Source organism: Ylistrum balloti, unplaced genomic scaffold (genome assembly GCF_031769215.1).
Source record: "Ylistrum balloti isolate Yb309-2 unplaced genomic scaffold, AGI_CSIRO_Ybal_v1 Utg369560, whole genome shotgun sequence".
NCBI lineage: Eukaryota > Metazoa > Mollusca > Bivalvia > Pectinida > Pectinidae > Ylistrum > Ylistrum balloti.
The window spans coordinates 1-22,676 of record NW_026781861.1 but is presented as its reverse complement, the minus strand read 5'-3'; the positions used below and the strand labels follow the sequence as shown (position 1 = coordinate 22,676).

The 22,676-nt window shown below is 41.5% G+C and overlaps 1 protein-coding gene across 1 annotated transcript; it reads right to left on the bottom strand.

Moving 5' to 3' along the window:
- Positions 1-10,133: 10,133 nt before the first annotated feature.
- On the bottom strand, positions 10,134-19,239 carry LOC132544149 (uncharacterized). The gene is made up of 3 exons (XM_060207753.1): positions 19,213-19,239; positions 12,632-12,688; positions 10,134-11,765 (listed from the first exon to the last, which is right to left on the bottom strand). The coding sequence occupies exon 3, from the start codon at positions 11,752-11,754 to the stop codon at positions 10,186-10,188; it is 1,569 nt and encodes a 522-aa protein (XP_060063736.1). The 5' UTR covers positions 11,755-11,765; positions 12,632-12,688; positions 19,213-19,239; the 3' UTR covers positions 10,134-10,185.
- Positions 19,240-22,676: the final 3,437 nt, after the last annotated feature.

Below are 22,676 nucleotides of genomic sequence, written 5' to 3'. Positions count from 1 at the left end.
ACACCTCCTGTCACCAACATCACTCCTCACAACAGTGACATCACCCCTCATGGCACCAACATCACCCCTCACAACAGTGACATCACACCTCATGGCACCAACATCACCCCTCACAACAGTGACATCACACCTCATGGCACCAACATCACCCCTCACAACAGTGACATCACACCTCACAACAACATCACCCCTCACAACAGTGACATCACACCTCATGGCACCAACATCACCCCTCACAACAGTGACATCACACCACTCACAACAGTGACATCACAACATCACCCATCACAACAGTGATCACCCCTACCACAACAACAGTGACATCACCCCTTATGGCACCAACATCATCCCTCACAGGAGTGACATCACTCCTGTTGTCACTTTGATTTGCGTTCTCACGTGTGACATCACCCCTTATGGCACCAACATCACCCCTCACAACAGTGACATCACCCCTCATGGCACCAACATCACCCTACCAAACAGTGACAACACACAGCACGAAACCAACATCACCCCTCACAACAGTGACATCACCCCTCATGGCACCACCATCACCCCTAACAACAGTGACATCACACCTCATGGCACCACCATCACCCCTAACAACAGTGAAATCACACCTCATGGCACCAACATCAATCCTCACAACAGTAAGATCACACCTCATGGCACCAACATCACCCCTCAAAACAGTGACTCCCCCCTCACAACAGTGGCATCACCCCTAATGGTACCAACATCACCCATCACAACAGTGATACCACACCTCACAACAGTGACATCACCCCTTATGGCACCAACATCATCCCTCACAGGAGTGACATCACACCTCATGGCACCAACATCACGGCTCGAAACAGTGACATCACCCCTTATGGCACCAACATCAACCCTCACAACAGTGACATCACCCCTCATGGCACCAACATCACGCCTCACAACAATGACATCACCCCTCCTGGCACCAACATCACCCCTCACAACAGGGACATCACACCTCATGGCACCACCATCACCCCTAACAACAGTGACATCACACCTCATGGCACCACCATCACCCCTAACAACAGTGAAATCACACCTCATGGCACCAACATCAATCCTCACAACAGTAAGATCACACCTCATGGCACCAACATCACCCCTCAAAACAGTGACTCCCCCCTCACAACAGTGGCATCACCCCTAATGGTACCAACATCACCCATCACAACAGTGATACCACACCTCACAACAGTGACATCACCCCTTATGGCACCAACATCATCCCTCACAGGAGTGACATCACACCTCATGGCACCAACATCACGCCTCGAAACAGTGACATCACCCCCACAAACATAACCCTCACAACAGTGACATCACCCCTCATGGCACCAACATCACGCCTCACAACAATGACATCACCCCTCCTGGCACCAACATCACCCCTCACAACAGGGACATCACACCTCATGGCACCAACATCACCCCTCACATCATTGACATCTCATCTCATGGCACCAAGTTCACCCCTCACAGCAGTGACATCACACCTCATGGCACCAACATCACGGCTCGAAACAGTGACATCACCCCTTATGACACCAACATCAACCCTCACAACAGTGACATCACCCCTCATGGCACCAACATCACTCCTCACAACAATGACATCACCCCTCCTGGCACCAACATCACCCCTCACAGCAGTGACATCACCCCTCACAACAGTGGCATCCTCCCTCATGGCACCAACATCACCCCTCACAACAGTGACATCACAACGCATGGCACCAACATCACGCCTCACAACAGTGACATCACGCCCCACAACAGTGACATCACCCCTCATGGCACCAAATTCACCCCTCACAACGGTGACATCACACCTCCTGTCACCAACATCACTCCTCACAACAGTGACATCACGCCCCACAACAGTGACATCACCCCCATGGCACCATATTCACCCCTCACAACAGTGACATCACCCCTCATGGCATCAACATCACGCCTCACAACAGTGACATCACCCCTCATGGCACCAACATCACCCCTCAAAACAGTGACATCACACCTCACGGCACCAACATCACCCCTCACAACAGTGACATCACACCTCATGGCACCGACATCAACCCTCACAACAGTGACATCACACCTCATGGCACCAACATCACCCATCACACAGTGACATCACCCCCTCATGGCACCAACATCACGCCTCACAACAGTGACATCACCCTTCACAACAGTGACATCACCCCTCATCGCACCAACATCACCCCTCACAACAGTGATACCACCCCTCACAAAAGTGACATCACCCCTCATGGCACCAACATCACGCCTCACAACAGTGACATCACATCTCATGGCACCAACAGTAACATCACACCTCATGGCACCAACATCACCCATCTCACAGTGACATCACACCTCATGGCACCAACATCACCCCTCACAACAGTGACATCACGCCTCACAACAGTGACATCACCCCTCATGGCACCAAATTCACCCCTCACAACAGTGACATCACACCTCATGGCACCACCATCACCCCTAACAACAGTGAAATCACACCTCATGGCACCAACATCACCCCTCACAACAGTGACATCACCCTTCCTGGCACCAACATCAACCCTCACAACAGGGACATCACACCTCATGGCTCCAACATCACCCATCACACAGTGACATTACCCCTCATGGCACCAACATCACCCCTCACACAGTGACATTACCCCTCATGGCACCAACATCACCACTCACAACAGTGGCATCCTCCCTCATGGCACCAACATCACCCCTCACAACAGTGACATCACACCTCCTGTCACCAACAACACCCGTCACAACAGTGACATCACCCCTTATGGCACCAACATCACCCCTCACAACAGCGACATCACTCCTCACAACAGTGACATCACACCTCCTGTCACCAACATCACTCCTCACAACAGTGACATCACTCCTCATGGCACCAAATTCACCCCTCACAACAGTGACATCACTCCTCACAACAATGACATCACACCTCCTGCCACCAACATCACCCCTAACAACAGTGACATCACCCCTCATGGCACCAACATCACCCCTCACAACAGTGACATCTCCCCTTATGGCACTAACATCACCCCTCACAACAGTGACATCGCCCCTCATGGCACCAATTTCACCCCTCACAACAGTGACATCACTCCTCACAACAGTGACATCACACCTCCTGTCACCAACATCACTCCTCACAACAGTGACATCACCCCTCATGGCACCAAATTCACCCCTCACAACAGTGACATCACTCCTCACAACAATGACATCACACCTCCTGCCACCAACATCACCCCTAACAACAGTGACATCACCCCTTATGGCACCAACATCACCCCTCACAACAGCGACATCTCCCCTTATGGCACTAACATCACCCCTCACAACAGTGACATCACCCCTTATGGCACAGCATCATCTCTTAAATCACTGGAGATACCTGTTACAATGTTTGAAGAAGATCCAATGTTATGTCAAAATTCTAAACAGTTTTGATAAAAATCGGTTTTTAGTACAGCCATAAGAAGGAATTATAAACAGACCTATGGGTGAATTACAGCTTGATGAAGGCTGGGACGCAAGCACTAGACGTCCCTGATGTAGGATGGACAGCTGACAAATGACGGAAGTTATATCTTTATCTAATAAGTGCAGAGTAAAACATTTCACACCCGTTAGCAGAAAAATGTCTTTTTTCATGTTTGCACTACTTTTTAAATTTCATATAATTTAATGTTTGATGAAAAATTATCTCAGTTATACATTCCACCTATACGTTTATCTTTTATGTTTTCAAGAGCTGTAACATATCTCTCGTCTGTACTTGGGTCCATCGTCAATGTCTTTAAACTATCCACTGCAGCTACAAACGTCCCTGACCTTAGCTCATTTGTCTCTATATCTTCAACACATTTGTGTATAACTGCCCATCTATTGTGGAAGTCTCTATCAGAATCCTGGAAACATCCAACTAAAGGATATAACAATTTTTTCTGTGGCTTATTCAACAGGGGAAGTATTCTATCCTGCAAGTTCAGAGGACGACAGTCGAGCGATTCAAGACCAAACCACTGACGGTTATTACACAATAGTGTCACCACTGACGGTTACTACACAATAGTGTCACCACTGACGGTTATTACACAATAGTGTCACCACTGACGGTTACTACACAATAGTGTCACCACTGACGGGTACTACACGATAGTGTCACCACTGACGGTTATTACACAATAGTTTCACCACTGACGGTTACTACACAATAGTGTCACCACTGACGGTTATTACACAATAGTGTCACCACTGACGGTTACTACACAATAGTGTCACCACTGACGGTTATTACACAATAGTGTCACCACTGACGGTTACTACCCGATAGTGTCACCACTGACGGTTACTGCACAATAGTGTCACCACTGACGGTTACTACACAATAGTGTCACCACTGACGGTTACTACACAATAGTGTCACCACTGACGGTTACTACACAATAGTGTCACCACTGACGGTTACTACACAATAGTGTCACCACTGACGGGTACTACACGATAGTGTCACCACTGACGGTTATTACACAATAGTTTCACCACTGACGGTTACTACACAATAGTGTCATCACTGACGGTTACTACACAATAGTGTCACCACTGACGGTTACTACACAATAGTGTCACCACTGACGGTTACTACACAATAGTGTCACCACTGACGGTTACTACACAATAGTGTCACCACTGACGGTTACTACACAATAGTGTCACCACTGACGGTTACTACACAATAGTGTCACCACTGACGGTTACTACACAATAGTGTCACCACTGACGGTTACTACACAATAGTGTCACCACTGACGGTTACTACACAATAGTGTCACCACTGACGGTTACTACACAATAGTGTCACCACTGACGGGTACTACACAATAGTGTCACCACTGACGGGTACTACACGATAGTGTCACCACTGACGGTTACTACACAATAGTGTCACCACTGACGGTTACTACACAATAGTGTCACCACTGACGGTTACTACACAATAGTGTCACCACTGACGGTTACTACACAATAGTGTCACCACTGACGGTTACTACACGATTGTGTCACCACTGACGGTTACTACACATTAGTGTCACCACTGACGGTTACTACACATTAGTGTCACCACTGACGGTTACTACACGATAGTGTCACCACTGACGGTTACTACACGATTGTGTCACCACTGACGGTTACTACACAATAGTGTCACCACTGACGGTTACTACACAATAGTGTCACCACTGACGGTTACTACACAATAGTGTCACCACTGACGGTTACTACACAATAGTGTCACCACTGACGGTTAATACACAATAGTGTCACCACTGACGGTTACTACACAATATTGTAACCACTGACGGTTACTACACAATAGTGTCAACACGGACGGTCACTTCACAATAGTGTCACCACTGATGGTTACTATACAATAGTGTCACGACGTTACTACACAATATTGTCACCACTGATCTACACGTGTCACCACTACGGTTATACACATATGTGAGATCACCAGTGGGTTATTAGGGATCACAGGGACTTGTGGAGACATTTAACAATGATATGAAATGTGAGACTGAGGGATCACAGGGAGGTGTTCAGACAACTAACGGTATCACGCTTTGTGAGAACGTGAAATCAAAGTGACGTGTGAAGATATCTAATGGTATTATGATAAATGACAACGGGGAATCACAGGGACTTGTGGAGACATCTAACGGTATTGTAATAAATGCAGCGGGGAATCACAGACGCGTGTGGAGACATCTAATGGTACTATAATAAATGACACCTGGGAATTGCAGGGACTTGCGGAGACATCTAACGATATAACGATATGCGAGACCGGGGGAGACAGTGGGACTTGTGGAGTCACCTAGCGACGTCATGATATGACACCGGAGAATCTTAGGGACTTTTGGAGACATCTAGCGGTATTATGATATATGAGAAAGGGGGATCATAGGGACTTGTGGAGACATTTAACGATATTATGATATGTGAGACTGTGGATTCACAGACACATGTGGAGACATATACCGGGTTTTGGGATGTGTGAAACCGGGTAATCACAGGGACTTGTTGAGAAATATGATGGTATGATATGCGAGACCGTGGGAATCACAGGGACTTGGGGAGACATGAAACGATATATTATAATATGCGAGACTGAGGAATAACAGCGACTTATTGAGGAATCTATCGGTATTCTAATGTGATATGATACCGAATAATCACAGTGACTTGATGATATATTAAACGATATTACTATATATATGAGACTGAGGTACCACAGAGATTTGTGGAGATTTCTAACGGAATAATAATATGTGAGATCGAGGATTCACAGGGGTGTGTGGAGAAATCTAACGATAATATGATATGTGAGACCCGGGAATCACAGGGACTTGGGGAGACATCTAGCGGTATTCCGATATGTGACATCGGGAATTAATGGGACTTTTAATTACATCCATCTATATCATGACATGTGACACTGGGGGATCACAGGGACTTGGGGAAACATGTAACGATATTATGACATGTGAGACTGAGGAATCAGCGACTTGTGGAGTAATGTATCGGTATTCTGATGATTGATACCAAAGAATCAAAGAAGCTTGAGGTGATATTAAACGATATTATGATATGTCACACCGGCGAATCACAGGGAGTTGTGGAGTCATGTAGCGGTATATTAATATGCGAGACTGGGGAACCACAGGGAGTTAGGGAAACATCTAACGGTAATATATGTGAGACCGGGAAGTCACACGGATTTGGGAATACATTTATATTTTGGTATCACAGGGACTTGTGATACATTTACCGTATAGTGAGACAGGGCAATCACAGGGACTTGTGAAGACATTTAACGGTATAGTGAGACAGGGCAATCACAGGGACTTGTGAAGACATTTAACGGTATAGTGAGACAGGGCAATCACAGGGACTTGTGAAGACATTTAACGGTATAGTGAGACAGGGCAATCACAGGGACTTGTGAAGACATTTAACGGTATAGTGAGACAGGGCAATCACAGGGACTTGTGAAGACATTTAACGGTATAGTGAGACAGGGCAATCACAGGGACTTGTGAAGACATTTAACGGTAATAGTGAGACAGGGCAATCACAGGGACTTGTGAAGACATTTAACGGTATAGTGAGACAGGGCAATCACAGGGACTTGTGAAGACATTTAACGGTATAGTGAGAATCACAGGGACTTGCGAATCACAGGGACTTGTGAAGACATTTAACGGTATAGTGAGACAGGGCAATCACAGGGACTTGTGAAGACATTTAACGGTATAGTGAGACAGGGCAATCACAGGGACTTGTGAAGACATTTAACGGTATAGTGAGACAGGGCAATCACAGGGACTTGTGAAGACATTTAACGGTATAGTGAGACAGGGCAATCACAGGGACTTGTGAAGACAGTTAACGGTATAGTGAGACAGGGCAATCATTTAACGGTATAGTGAGACAGGGCAATCACAGGGACTTGTGAAGACATTTAACGGTATAGTGAGACAGGGCAATCACAGGGACTTGTGAAGACATTTAACGGTATAGTGAGACAGGGCAATCACAGGGACTTGTGAAGACATTTAACGGTATAGTGAGACAGGGCAATCACAGGGACTTGTGAAGACATTTAACGGTATAGTGAGACAGGGCAATCACAGGGACTTGTGAAGACATTTAACGGTATAGTGAGACAGGGCAATCACAGGGACTTGTGAAGACATTTAACGGTATAGTGAGACAGGGCAATCACAGGGACTTGTGAAGACATTTAACGGTATAGTGAGTATGGGCAATCACAGGGACTTGTGAAGACATTTAACGGTATAGTGAGACAGGGCAATCACAGGGACTTGTGAAGACATTTAACGGTATAGTGAGACAGGGCAATCACAGGGACTTGTGAAGACATTTAACGGTATAGTGAGACAGGGCAATCACAGGGACTTGTGAAGACATTTAACGGTATAGTGAGACAGGGCAATCACAGGGACTTGTGAAGACATTTAACGGTATAGTGAGACAGGGCAATCACAGGGACTTGTGAAGACATTTAACGGTATAGTGAGACAGGGCAATCACAGGGACTTGTGAAGACATTTAACGGTATAGTGAGACAGGGCAATCACAGGGACTTGTGAAGACATTTAACGGTATAGTGAGACAGGGACTTGTGAATCATAGTGAGACTTGTGAAGACATTTAACGGTATAGTGAGACAGGGCAATCACAGGGACTTGTGAAGACATTTAACGGTATAGTGAGACAGGGCAATCACAGGGACTTGTGAAGACATTTAACGGTATAGTGAGACAGGGCAATCACAGGGACTTGTGAAGACATTTAACGGTATAATGATATGTAACACCGGGGAGTCACTGGGGCTTGGGGAGTCCTGGAACGTTGTTCAGATATAAGGTCAAATCGGGGATTTGGTATGACTTGTCGTGTGAACTAATGGTATCATGATATTTTATCACACCGGCGAATCACAGGGACTTGTGGAGTCATCCAGCGGTAAAATGATATGTGAGATCGAGGAATACAAGGGCGTGTGGAGACATCTAACGATATTACGATATGTAAGACCGGGAAATCAAACGGACGTGTGGAGACATTTCATGGTATTATTATAAATGACATCGGGGAATCACAGGGACTTGGGGAGTCGTGAAACGGTGTCCTGACATTATGTCCATTCGGTGATTCAGTAGGATTTGTCGTGTGAACTATTGGTATCATGATATTACGCCATACCGGCGAAGCATAGGGATTTGTGGGTGGAGAAATCTAATGCTATTATGATATACGTCACCGGGGAAACACAGGGACGTGTAGAGACAATTAGAGGTATTATGATATGCGAGACCGGGCAAACACATGGAGGTGTAGAGACATCTAGCGGTATTATGATAACACGTGACACCAGGGAACCACGGGAATTTGTCGTATAAACTATTGGTATTTTGATATTGTGTCACATCAATATGATACAGGCAATGAAAAAGTAATAATATTTTCAAACAACCTGGTATCTCACATCTTACACACATATTTTTAAAATATATCAATGTTTTTTTTTTACGTATTCATATTTCATGCGAGATCCCAAAACACTTTTGATACATTGTAACCCGTCAGAAAAACGATCAACGATAATTGGCGAAATTCTGTCAAATTTTGTGAATCCTTGCTTTTAAAAAGAATCCCCGAAATGGTATTTGTGACACACATAGAAAATATGGGGCATGTACACCAGACCGACAGATGATCTCATCTCCTCGATCGTCAAATTTGCGTAAATACGTGAGCATTCAAGTATCCTGTATTGTCAGACCCTTAAGTATCCAGACACTTTGTTAAATAGGAGCCCAGAGTACTCTGACATCCTGTTAAATCACATTCCGGATTTTTTTTTACAAATTTATAACAGAAAAACATCAACAATAAAATTAAAACACCAATATAATTTCAAAGTATTTTATTGCTGATATAATGACAAATATACAAAACACACTATGCACAGATAGGGATACAGTATACATGTACATTATAAGACATTGGTCACCTCTAAATACACAACATAACTTTATACTGATTTTAACTGCAATCAGAAAGAAAAAAAGGAAGACAAAGTTTTAACACATTAAAGTGAATTTTATACTGATTTTACATACAGATGTAGTTTACAAAGGGAACGATGTGGGTGGTGACACCAATACATTTTGCTGACGAGCATCATTCATTTAAACGGTATTGTTCTTGTCACATGTAAATATTATTTACAAAGTTTGTTACCAGGGTAACTCACTAGAATAACATATATCTGTCTAGTTCTGTCTGTAGTAGTACTGTCACACACTGTACTGTAGTAGTACTGTTACACACTGTACTGTAGTAGTACTGTTACACACTGTACTGTAGTAGTACTGTTACACACTGTACTGTAGTAGTACTGTTACACACCGTAGTAGTACTGTAGTACTGTAGTAGTACTGTTACACACTGTACTGTAGTAGTACTGTTACACACCGTACTGTAGTAGTACTGTTACACACTGTACTGTAGTAGTTTTACATTGTTATACCCAAACACTACCCACAGAACATCCTCCCTGTCTATACCTACAGCCTCTGTCCCCACTCTGTCTGTGTATATGATCCTGAGGAACTCACCACCTCCACTGAGGAGTAGGACCCTACGGTTGTTAAAGTCCCCTATGATGAGGTTCCCCACACTGTCATACACCACACCATAGGGGTCAAATGTTACACGTCCTGTTTGTGGTGTTTGTTTATATGTACTGGGGATGTCACCTCTATATACAAACACTTCCTGGAAGTCAGTATCCATGACAACAACACGTCCGTTTCCATCACCACCGTCACTCACATCGTTGAAATCAATCACTGTGACATTGTGAGTTACTGGACACTCTGACATCCTGTATGGTGTATACACTAATGGTTTCCCAGTCCCTACAGCCATTGTAGTGAGTACCATTTGACCTTGTGTAGTAAATTTACAGATGTGTTTCTTCATCCCCACAATGATATGGTTACTGGCTGTAACACATATACACTGGGGTCTCTCCTTGGTTCTGAATTTGTTTGTAAGTCGTCCTGATACCAGCTCCATGATGTTGTTTTTACTGTCACAGACCCACAGTGTGTGTGTTGTGGGTGATAGACTGATGTCAGTGATGTTAGCCGTGTGTGTGACCTTCTGTACTACTTCACCCTCCCTGTTAAGGAGAGTTAATGTATCACTGTAATCCCAGGTCCACACCTGACCATCAGTGGTGGGACATATAGACCCAATGTAACATGGAGACTCCCACTCCTTCACCACTTTGGTCTCTGACAGTAGTGCTTTACTTATCACTGCTTTCTTCCCTTTTACTCCTGTTTGTTGTTGTTTAGAGGATTGTCCCTGGTCATGTGATACTGAGATTGACCGATCCTGGTCAGTTGTTTGACCTGAGGTGATAATCGTCCCTACGGCCTGTTGTAGATGATGTTGTGGATTTGTGTTAGGTGTGAAGATGACCGTACCCAGGACAGGTTTGACAGGGAGATGTAATGAGGAATGTATATCTGTGTCATAGATGTCCAGGTGAGAACCACGTTGTAGAGTCACCTTACATTCCTGTAGTTGTTGTTTCAGCTGTCTGTTGTACATCTCCAGTTCTTGTTTGTATTTCTGTATCATCCTGGTGTTGTCCTCTTCCATCTGTTTATACACTGAGAGTGTCTGTGCTGTAAATAGATCGAGTTCATGTTTTAGTTGATCTGTTTGATTTTTTAGTTGCTGTGAAAGTTTTTCAAAATGACTGGTATTGTCTTTGAGTAATGAATCAGCAGAAGTTATATATTCCCTGACTTCTACCAGGTCATTTTGTTCTGTTTTGTTGATAAAGTTTGTAATTTCTTGTTTCTTTTGAGGAGTAATTTCACTGAGTTCACAAAGAGGGTGACTTCTGTGAGTTGTTGACAAACATGTAAGGCAGATGAGTTGATCACATTTCTCACAGTAAAGATCCAAGCGCCTCCCTTTGTGGTCACTACAGGTAGACTGGCCTTTAGGACGGAAAGCGGATTGACTGATGGGTGTTGCCATGATATGAAATCCTGAAAAAAAATCCAATGATATTTGTGAAATAAATTTGTAGCTATCAAAACAAAAAAATCTCATAAAATATGAAAATTATATATATATCTGTAAGTTTGAGTGACATAATAATGTTGATATAGATTTGACATGGTACATTTCACAATCTCTCACAGAGTACATTGTGGTAGCCTTGTATAATAGTAATAGTGTTTGTAATGAACAACAAATCTGGTATTTCAGTAATTGTACTCGTGAGAATTGGGGAAGTAAAATAACATCAGAGGCAATGTTGGGACTGATGTAGGGGAAAGGATGAATCTACGAATCATTTTTCAGTAAATTTAGGTGTAAATGTTATAAACCCATATATACAACCTCAGGACATTTATAACTGAGAGTATAACCTGCTGATATTTGATATTACTGATAGGGATAGACACAAGTGATTTAAAGGTAATTTTTTACTTTCAGGTGTTAAAGTCATAACTGAAGACTGTTAGAAGACATGACAATGAAAAATTGTTATTGAGTAATAAAAGAAAAATGGCTTAGGAATGTGGTGACCTCTGACTTTTGATATCACTTTTCATATCAATAAATATTAAATGAGTTGGTCACATATAGATGTAACCATTAACCCCTTCTCCCAGACTTTTATGTCTGTCTGTATTCATATGTATTTGTATATTATACATAATTACCTTTGATATCAATTTACAAATTAATAACATATCTTAACTGTCCAATCAAAAACAGTCACCAATTTGAACACATATCCCAAGTATGAAGTTCCAATGACAAGTAGTGTTGGAGATTGAACCAGGACAATTGTTTTCTATTAACCAACGATTAATTCCAAAAATTAATTAGGTTCAAAACTCACCTTTTTATGCCACAAGTGGAAGGTTCCTGTCACTTTACCAAAGTCACACACTTTTTTCTGAAAATAGTAAGAAACAACATCTGTAACTATCCTGGAACATACAATTACTTTTCAAACCTAATACCTAGATTTATTGAACAAAGATAAGTTCTTATTGTCAGATGACATGTATGTTTGTTATTATTCTAGTCCTTAGAACAGGACAGAAGTGTTTGTTCCAGTCCTCAGAACAGGACCGAACTGTTTGTTCCAGTCCTCAGAACAGGACCGAACTGTTTGTTCCAGTCCTCAGAACAGGACCGAACTGTTTGTTCCAGTCCTCAGAACAGGACCGAACTGTTTGTTCTAGTTCTCAGAACAGGACCGAACTGTTTGTTCTAGTTCTCAGAACAGGACCGAACTGTTTGTTCCAGTCCTCAGAACAGGACCAAACTGTTTGTTCTAGTTCTCAGAACAGGACCGAACTGTTTGTTCCAGTCCTCAGAACAGGACCGAACTGTTTGTTCCAGTCCTCAGAACAGGACCAAACTGTTTGTTCTAGTTCTCAGAACAGGACCGAACTGCTTGTTCCAGTCCTCAGAACAGAACCGAACTGTTTGTTCCAGTCTTCAGAACAGGACCAAACTGTTTGTTCCAGTCCTCAGAACAGGACCAAACTGCTCAGAACAGGACCGAACTGTTTGTTCTAGTTCTCAGAACAGGACTGAACTGTTTGTTCTAGTTCTCAGAACAGGTCCTAACTGCTTATTCCAGTCCTCAGAACAGGACCAAACTGTTTGTTCTAGTCCTCAGAACAGGACCAAACTGTTTGTTCTAGTTCTCAGAACAGGACCAAACTGTTTGTTCTAGTTCTCAAAACAGGACCAAACTGTTTGTTCCAGTCCTCAGAACAGGACCAAACTGTTTGTTCTAGTTCTCAGAACAGGACCAAACTGTTTGTTCTAGTTCTCAGAACAGGACCAAACTGTTTGTTCCAGTCCTCAGAACAGGACCAAACTGTTTGTTCCAGTCCTCAGAACAGGACCAAACTGTTTGTTCCAGTCCTCAGAACAGGACCAAACTGTTTGTTCTAGTCCTCAGAACAGGACCAAACTGTTTGTTCCAGTCCTCAGAACAGGACCAAACTGTTTGTTCCAGTCCTCAGAACAGGACCAAACTGTTTGTTCCAGTCCTCAGAACAGGACCAAACTGTTTGTTCTAGTTCTCAGAACAGGACCAAACTGTTTGTTCTAGTCCTCAGAACAGGACCAAACTGTTTGTTCTAGTTCTCAGAACAGGACCAAACTGTTTGTTCTAGTTCTCAGAACAGGACCAAACTGTTTGTTCTAGTTCTCAGAACAGGACCAAACTGTTTGTTCTAGTTCTCAGAACAGGACCAAACTGTTTGTTCTAGTTCTCAGAACAGGACCAAACTGTTTGTTCTAGTCCTCAGAACAGGACCAAACTGTTTGTTCCAGAACAGGACCAAACTGTTTGTTCCAGTCCTCAGAACAGGACCAAACTGTTTGTTCCAGTCCTCAGAACAGGACCGAACTGTTTGTTCTAGTTCTCAGAACAGGACCGAACTGTTTGTTCCAGTCCTCAGAACAGGACCGAACTGTTTGTTCTAGTTCTCAGAACAGGACCGAACTGTTTGTTCTAGTTCTCAGAACAGGTCCTAACTGCTTATTCCAGGACCAAACTGTTTGTTCTAGTTCTCAGAACAGGACCAAACTGTTTGTTCCAGTCCTCAGAACAGGACCGAACTGTTTGTTCCAGTCCTCAGAACAGGACCAAACTGTTTGTTCTAGTTCTCAGAACAGGACCAAACTGTTTGTTCTAGTTCTCAGAACAGGACCGAACTGTTTGTTCTAGTTCTCAGAACAGGACCGAACTGTTTGTTCCAGTCCTCAGAACGGGACCGAACTGTTTGTTCCAGTCCTCAGAACAGGACCAAACTGTTTGTTCCAGTCCTCAGAACAGGACCAAACTGTTTGTTCTAGTCCTCAGAACAGGACCAAACTGTTTGTTCTAGTTCTCAGAACAGGGCCTAACTGTTTGTTCCAGTCCTCAGAACAGGACCAAACTGTTTGTTCTAGTTCTCAGATCAGGACATAGTATCCTGATATGATTTAGACTTCAGAACAGAACATGAGTGTCTGTTCCAGTCCTAAGAACAGGACAGAAGTATCTATTTTTTGTAATCTTAGTCTTCAGACCAGGACATGAGTATTTGCTCCTGGCATTACTACAAAAGAAGAAGAATTTGAGAATCATTCCTACAAGATTATTTCTCCATCACCTTAGCATGCTTCAAACCAAATGGAGACATTAAAATCCAGGTATTGCTTCAGATGAAAGATTTTTAAGGAATTTGCCCATTTTATCTTCTAGGGCCTCTCCTACAGCCCCTCGGAGACCAGACCCACTATTTATATCAAACTGATTCCCTTTCATCCAAGGGTATTCCAGAAAATTGGGACAGAATCTTGGCATTCCTACATAAAGTGAAATATTTTTAAAAGATTGGTCTATTTCCCTTATGGGGTGCCTCTCCTACCATGTTATTCATTCCCCCTTCATCAAAGGATGATTCACCCCAAATTGGAAGAGAATCCAGGCATTTACAAAGAAGAAGGAATTTTAAGTATTTGCTCTAATTTCCCCTATTGGACCTTGTCCTTCCCATTCCCATGGGGCTGAGACCAATCGTTTATACAAAGTTGATTCCCCTTTATCCTAAGATAATTTAGATAAAATATGGACAAAATCAAATGATTCCTACAGCAAAAGGATTTTAAAGAACTTACTTGATTTCCAATTTTTGGGCCCAATCCTTCACAATACTAATGGCTGAGAACCACCATTACTACAAATCTGGTACCCATTTCCCTATCATTGCTTCTGACCAAATTTTTCAAATCTATTCAGTCCTTCATGAATATAAATGAAAAAAGACAGCAGTCGCTGCATCATGGCATCAACAAATCGGTCTTTCAGACCAGGTTAATTAAAATCACATGAAGTTTTAAAGATATCAAAACTGAGAAAAGAAATCTCTGAAAAAAGATGAAAAATCTTAAAATAGCGAAGGGCAATAACTCTTCCAAATACGATATACAATGTAATATTTATGTTTCACAAGAATGAGAGATCTCAAGGAAAAAAAGAAATCCTTGTAAAAAAATCACAATCATAGTACAACATACATAAAATTACCATATATTGGTATGTTATCAAACCAACCAGAGGACAAGTTGAGATCCTGCATCTTACAATGTAATATCATTATCCATGTAGGTGAAATGCATGGCTATTGATAGCAGCTGAATCTATCAAACTTGGGTGTTTTTAAAGACATTCCAGACTGAACCACCAGCTGTAACTATGTTGGTCCAATGAAACCTACATCCCTGTTAAAGTACATTTGTACTTTTGAGGTGTCATGAAATAGACAACCCTGAAATTTACATATATGTGGATTACATTTTATCTCCAACTCAAAAAAATCCATTTGCTCAAAAATGTTATTTTCCTATATAAGCTATTGTAAACTTTAACTGGACCTCCACCAGAGAAATGTGAGACCCCGAAATTCCCTGTTTTGGTAAACCCTTCCATCCATGAAGAACCTTTGATTCCACCATATTTGGGTGTTGGGAAGATTTTCAAATTTGAGTCAATTTGACTCCACCCATCAGTCCTTGGGGGTTAGACAGGCTAAAGGTGGGCATAACCATGAAGTTATCATTCTAAACGTATAATTCTAACCAAGTTTGGAATATTTCCAATGGAAATTAAACAAATTATGGTCAAAAATGTCCTTTTCCTTGATAAACTATCATAATAAACTTTAACCCCCTTCCTGGGGTCATGAAATTAACAATTTTGGTAAAACACTTTGAGACCTTTCCATCCATGAAGAGCTTTTGATTCTACCATATCTGGGTGGTGAGAAGAAGAATTTCAAATTTGGAAACCATATACTTCTCAATTTTTGTTAATCTCTGCTGAAGAAGTTTCTGTAAAATCTTATTAAATTCGGTTTGGAACTTTTGAGAAGTCGAAAATCTTAAAAGCAGGCCTAAATAGAGTTATGTTTTTCTTTTAATTCAAAACAAGTATTTTGTTCTTTGAAGTAAGAAAATGATTTGTCAAGTTGACACTGAAGGCAAGTCTTAAATAATATATTAAACATTAAGAAATGACGTTCTGATGGTGCTGAATTTGTAACATAGTGTAACAAGAATTTTGAAATTTTACTTTAAGCTGTAGTTTTGCAATTCTATGAACAAGACCCACTGTTTATACAAAATCATTTTTTAAATGAAGAGTAGGATTTTAAAGAATTAGGTCCCTGTATACAAGGGTACTGAGTTCCTGGTAAATGATATATCTGGTTCCTAGTTTATGTAATATAAAGTTCCTGGTATACAATGGTAGTAAGTCCCTAGCATACAAGTTATTAGGTCCCTGGTATAGGGGTTATTAGGTCCCTGGTATACAAGGGTATTAGGTCCCTGTATACAAGGTTATTAGGTCCCTGGTTAACGGGGTATTAGGTCCCTGGTATAGAAGGGTATTAGGTCCCTGGTATACAAGGTATTAGGTCCCTGGTATACAAGGTATGAGGTCCCTGTATACAAGGGTATTAGGTCCCTGTATACAAGGGCATTAGGTCCCTGTATACAAGGGTATAAGGTCCCTGTATACGGGGTATTAGGTCCCTGTATACAGGGTATTAGGTCCCTGTATACAAGGGTATTAGGTCCCTGGTATATGAGGGTATTAGGTCCCTGTATATGGGGTAGTAGGTCCCTGGTATATGAGGGTATTAGGTCCCTGGTATACGAGGGTATTAGGTCCCTGTATACAGGGTAGTAGGTCCCTGGTATATGAGGGTATTAGGTCCCTGTATACGGGGGTATTACACTCCTAGCATACAAGGTATTAGGTCCCTGGTATACAGGGGTATTACGCTCCTAGCATACAAGGTATTAGGTCCCTGGTATACAGGGGTATTACGCTCCTAGCATACAAGGTATTAGGTCCCTGGTATACAGGGGTATTACGCTCCTAGCATACAAGGTATTACATCCCTGTATACAAGGTATTAGGTCCCTGATATACAAGGTATTAGGTCCCTGTATATAAGGTATTAGGTCCCTGGTATACAAGGTATTAGGTCCCTGTATACAAGGTATTAGGTCCCTGGTATACAAGGTATTAGGTCCCTGTATACAAGGTATTAGGTCCCTGGTATACAAGGTATTAGGTCCCTGTATACAAGGTATTAGGTCCCTGGTATACAAGGTATTAGGTCCCTGTATACAAGGTATTAGGTCCCTGTATACAAGGTATTAGGTCCCTGGTATATGAGGATATTAGGTCCCTGTATACAGGGTAGTAGGTCCGTGGTATATGCTATATTTGGTTCTAAGTTTATGGAATATAAAGTCTCTGGTATATGAGAGTATTAAGTACCTGGTGAATGAGGGTGAAAGGTCCTTGGTTTATTAGATATTAGGTCCTTAGTGTCAGGAATATTAGGTCACTGGCATATGGAATATCATATCCCTGTTATACAAGGTTATTAGGCCCCTAGTATATAGAATATAAGGACCCAGGTATATCAGGATAAAAGGTCCCTGGTATATAGAATATTAGGTCCCTGGTATACTAGGGAATACGATCCTTGGTATACAGGGTATTAACTCCATGGTATATGGATAAGTAGGTCCCAGAAATGTGAGGATACAAGCTCTCTGGTACATGGAATATTACGTCCTTGGTAGATGGCATATTAGGTCTATTGTATACGAGTGCATTATGTCTGTAGTATAGATTATTAGGTCCCTGGTATACAGGGTTTGGGGTCCCTGGTATAGGTATAGGGAATATTAAGTCCTTGGTACACAAGGGTATTAAGTCCCTGGTATACAGGGTTTGAGGTCCCTGGTATATGGAATATTAAGTCCTTGGTACACAAGGGTATTATTTCCCTGGTATATGGAATATAAGGTACCCGGTGTATGGAGTGTTAGGTCCCTGTTACAGTAATTAATCCACAAGTCCTGTACTTGGATTTTGCATTGTTAGACCAGGGACATATATATTACATATCTGTATTATACGTCCCTGGTTAGACCCATTGTTTTAACAATAAATCAAATGTGTTTCTATTTCAGAATGACCTTGCACTTGAGTAACTAATTGATTACTCAAAGTGGTAATTATCCCTCAGAGGCAGTATTATTACCCATATGAGGATTTGTGCCCAACCTAATAAAGGACTCGTTAAAATAAATTATATGTTGATCACTGCTGGTAAAAGGGGCATTTCTATAGCGATCAAACATAAAATATTCTACCGACAGAAGTATGCCAAACAGTCGTCTTTTTATCGTTTTGTATGTCAATCCAGTGTCCCTTCGTCCCGGCCCGTACTCCCTTCCCTTGTATGTTAAAGCTAGTGGTCTACACAAAGTGCATACACACAGGGGTCTAAACAATTTATAGGTTCAGTATCATCCACCAGGGGTGAAAAAAGTGATGACATTGCATCATTTTAAACATTAAAGAGGAATTACGTCAGTTAATACCATAGTTGAATGACCAAATAACCGTTTTCCGACGGTCTCTTCTCCCTCTTCCATTTTCTGTCGTCTGCAAAACACAATCAACGTCAGCGGAACGCTTATAACCTGACATAGGGGAAGTCACTCTGATAATAAATAATGTAAGATATCCGGATATTCGGACTTCAACCGCTCGTTCAACAGATTTTCTCCTACTTTAATAGATTATAAACCAGTCTTCAGCCTGTCAAATTTCCAGACTGTCGGTTACTGCATTTTTGTTAAAATGAAAAGAATAATAAGTATTCGGTATTTATGAATTTCTGGAAATATTTGTACTTTCGTGATAACAGTAACTTTTAAAACAATATCGTTGTAAGGTAGCCTTCATTCATATGTCTTAAAGAGAAATTTACCTAGGAAAAATAACACGTTTTCTATAAAACGGATAGAAATGTCTACATCGTGAACTTAATTGAATCAAACATATTTTAGTTGTAAGCTTGTACGCTTGAATTCACTGATATAGTAACTGTTTCAATTTATAGCGTCGGATATAAAACATAAATAGATAACAACAGATCTTCACCAACATATTAGTCATTATGATTACTAGGTGACAAAACAGACCACAATACTCTAAACACAACCTAAAAATCTCCATGGTTTCCATGGAATTCCGAGCTTGGGCTTCCTTCTATTGTGGATGTGATCCACGGTCTCACCATACTACCACAATGCTAAGTATGGAAGGTTGTGTTGTTTGTTTTACTTTAATTAAAATGTTTCGAATATTTAATACATTCATAAAACAGACAGCAGTTTTCATTCTGATAAAGTGCGTCAGAACCAAACAACAATCAATCTGAAGATATTTCAAAGAAATTTATATCTTTTTTTTTCAAATTTTCGTTTTATGACGTGTCTGAAACAAGTGACATTCTTTCAAATAACGTTCTATATTTTCTAAAGCATGAAAACATCTAGATTGGCGTGACAGAATGAAAGCAATACGTTTATTACGGAACATTTAAACTACAATTATACCAATGTTTTTTGTGTAGAATATTTAATGTCTCAGCATAAAAAACTACAATTGTACCTAAATCTGGTCACTACTTCAGTGCTGAAAGAAAATGCACGATCGATAGACTTTTGAAAGTCATCCCAAAATCGATCAAATTAGATAGATGTCACACTGAACTAACAGATATTAATAGACCGATGCCACACTGAACTAACATATATTGATAGACCGATGCCACACTGAACTAACAGATATTAATAGACCGATGCCACACTGCATTGACTAATTTATTTACCACGTTGTATTAAGAAATATTGAGTTTAGATTTAAAGATATTAATAACATGATACTAAATTGTATTGTGTCCCATTACCTTGCAATCCTTCTGTTGTACTCAACCCATCTCAGGCATACCTCCTGATTCTTCCTTTCCCCGCAATCTCCTGAACCCATTGATCCCGGTCATACCTCCTCACTCTACCTCACCCCACAACTACCGTGAACTACCTCTTGTATTCCTATCATCCTACACATAACACCCCACTCTACCTCACCCCACAACTACCGTGAACCACCTCTTGTATTCCTATCATCCTACACATACCACTCCACTCTACCTCACCCCACAACTACCGTGAACCACCTCTTGTATTCCTATCATCCTACACATACCACTCCACTCTACCTCACCCCACAACCACCGTGAACCACCTCTTGTATTCCTGTCATCCTACACATACCACTCCACTCTACCTCATCCCACAACCACAGTGGACCACCTCTTGTATTCCTGTCATCCTACACATACCACTCCACTCTACCTCACCCCACAACCACAGTGGACCACCTCTTGTATTCCTGTCATCCTACACATACCAGCCCACTCTACCTCACCCCACAATCACCGTGAACCACCTCTTGTATTCCTGTCATCCTACACATACCTCCTCACCCTGCCTCACCCCTACAATCCTCGTGAACCGGCTGTTGTATAAGTGAAGTGTATACCCCACCCACCCTACACATATCTCTTGCCTCACCCTACCTCGTGAACCGGCTTTGTATAAGCATAACCCCCTACACACATCTCCTCACCCTACCCGAGCCACCTGTTGTTGTTCATCACCCACCCTACACAAAATTCCAACCCTGCCTCACCCTACCCCGTCCTCCCTATAACATCAGCTCCGTCCGATTATACCAACGCCCAATTCCTTTCTTACACTACCACACCCAAAATATTACGAGTCTAGGTCTTCAGATTAATTAGGAGATTTCTCTTTAATACTTCTTGTGTATTGGTTGTTGAGGGGACGAAAGAAAACATTGGTGGATGGACAACGGACCGCGTGCGCCAAATATATCACACAGTATAAAGTATCCGTGTAACATGTAGCTTATGACTACATTTCAAAGTACGGTAATATAAGAATCTGAGTTTCCTTGTCTAAAGAATGTAACATTATGTCTTGGTGTCTATGTAAAGAAAAGGTAACATACACCTTTAAATATCTCCATCAGAAAAACATATATCATTAAGTCTCCATGTATATGCAAGGCAATACATAAGTTTTTGTCTCCATGTTGATATAAGGTAACATACAGCCTTAAGTCTCCATGTTGATATAAGGTTATATATAGCCTTAAGTCTCCATGTTGATATAAGGTATCATATAGCTTGAAATCTCCATGTTGATATAAGGTTATATATAGCCTTAAGTCTCCATGTTGATATAAGGTATCATATAGCTTGAAATCTCCATTTCATTATAAGGTAGCCTTAACTCCATGTTGATATAAGGTAACATATAGCTTGAAATCTCCATTTCACTATAAGGTTACATACAGCCTTAAGTCTCATACAATATAAGTAACATGTTGATATAAGGTAATATACCTTAACGTTGATTTATTTCCATTAAGTTACTTGTTAATATAAGGTATCATATAGCTTGAAATCTCCATTTCATTATAAGGTAACATACAGCGTGAAATCTCATTTCATTATAAGGTTACATCCAGCCTTAAGTCGGGATGTTGAAATAATGTGACATACAGCATTAAAAGAGCAAAATTTATGAATATATTTACCTTATTGATGTCAGATATCAAACGCTGTTGTAGGTTTTCACCGCCTTTCAGTCACGACCGAAAAGTTTCTTGTAGAAATGAAAGTTAAATGTGTCGTCACACGCTGTCATATACTGAAATGTTACGCAACCTTCTCTGATGTTTAAGATCTGTGTGATCTAGGTACGTCCACCCGACATTTATATTGTATGAGTGACCTCCCCTTATTATTGGCCAGCCAATAGCTGAAGAGGATGAATCCCTGGTCAGACATATGACTTTACAGATAACGACATGTGACACGGGATGTATCAGCTTTATGTATGTTATTAGGGAGATGACTATAACTACGGTACGGAATGACAAATCACAGTGTATAATACAAATAAAT

Bases quoted from the DNA above. Each gene is read 5' to 3' on its own strand.
- LOC132544149 (XM_060207753.1), bottom strand. From the start codon at position 11,754: ATGGCAACACCCATCAGTCAATCCGCTTTCCGTCCTAAAGGCCAGTCT.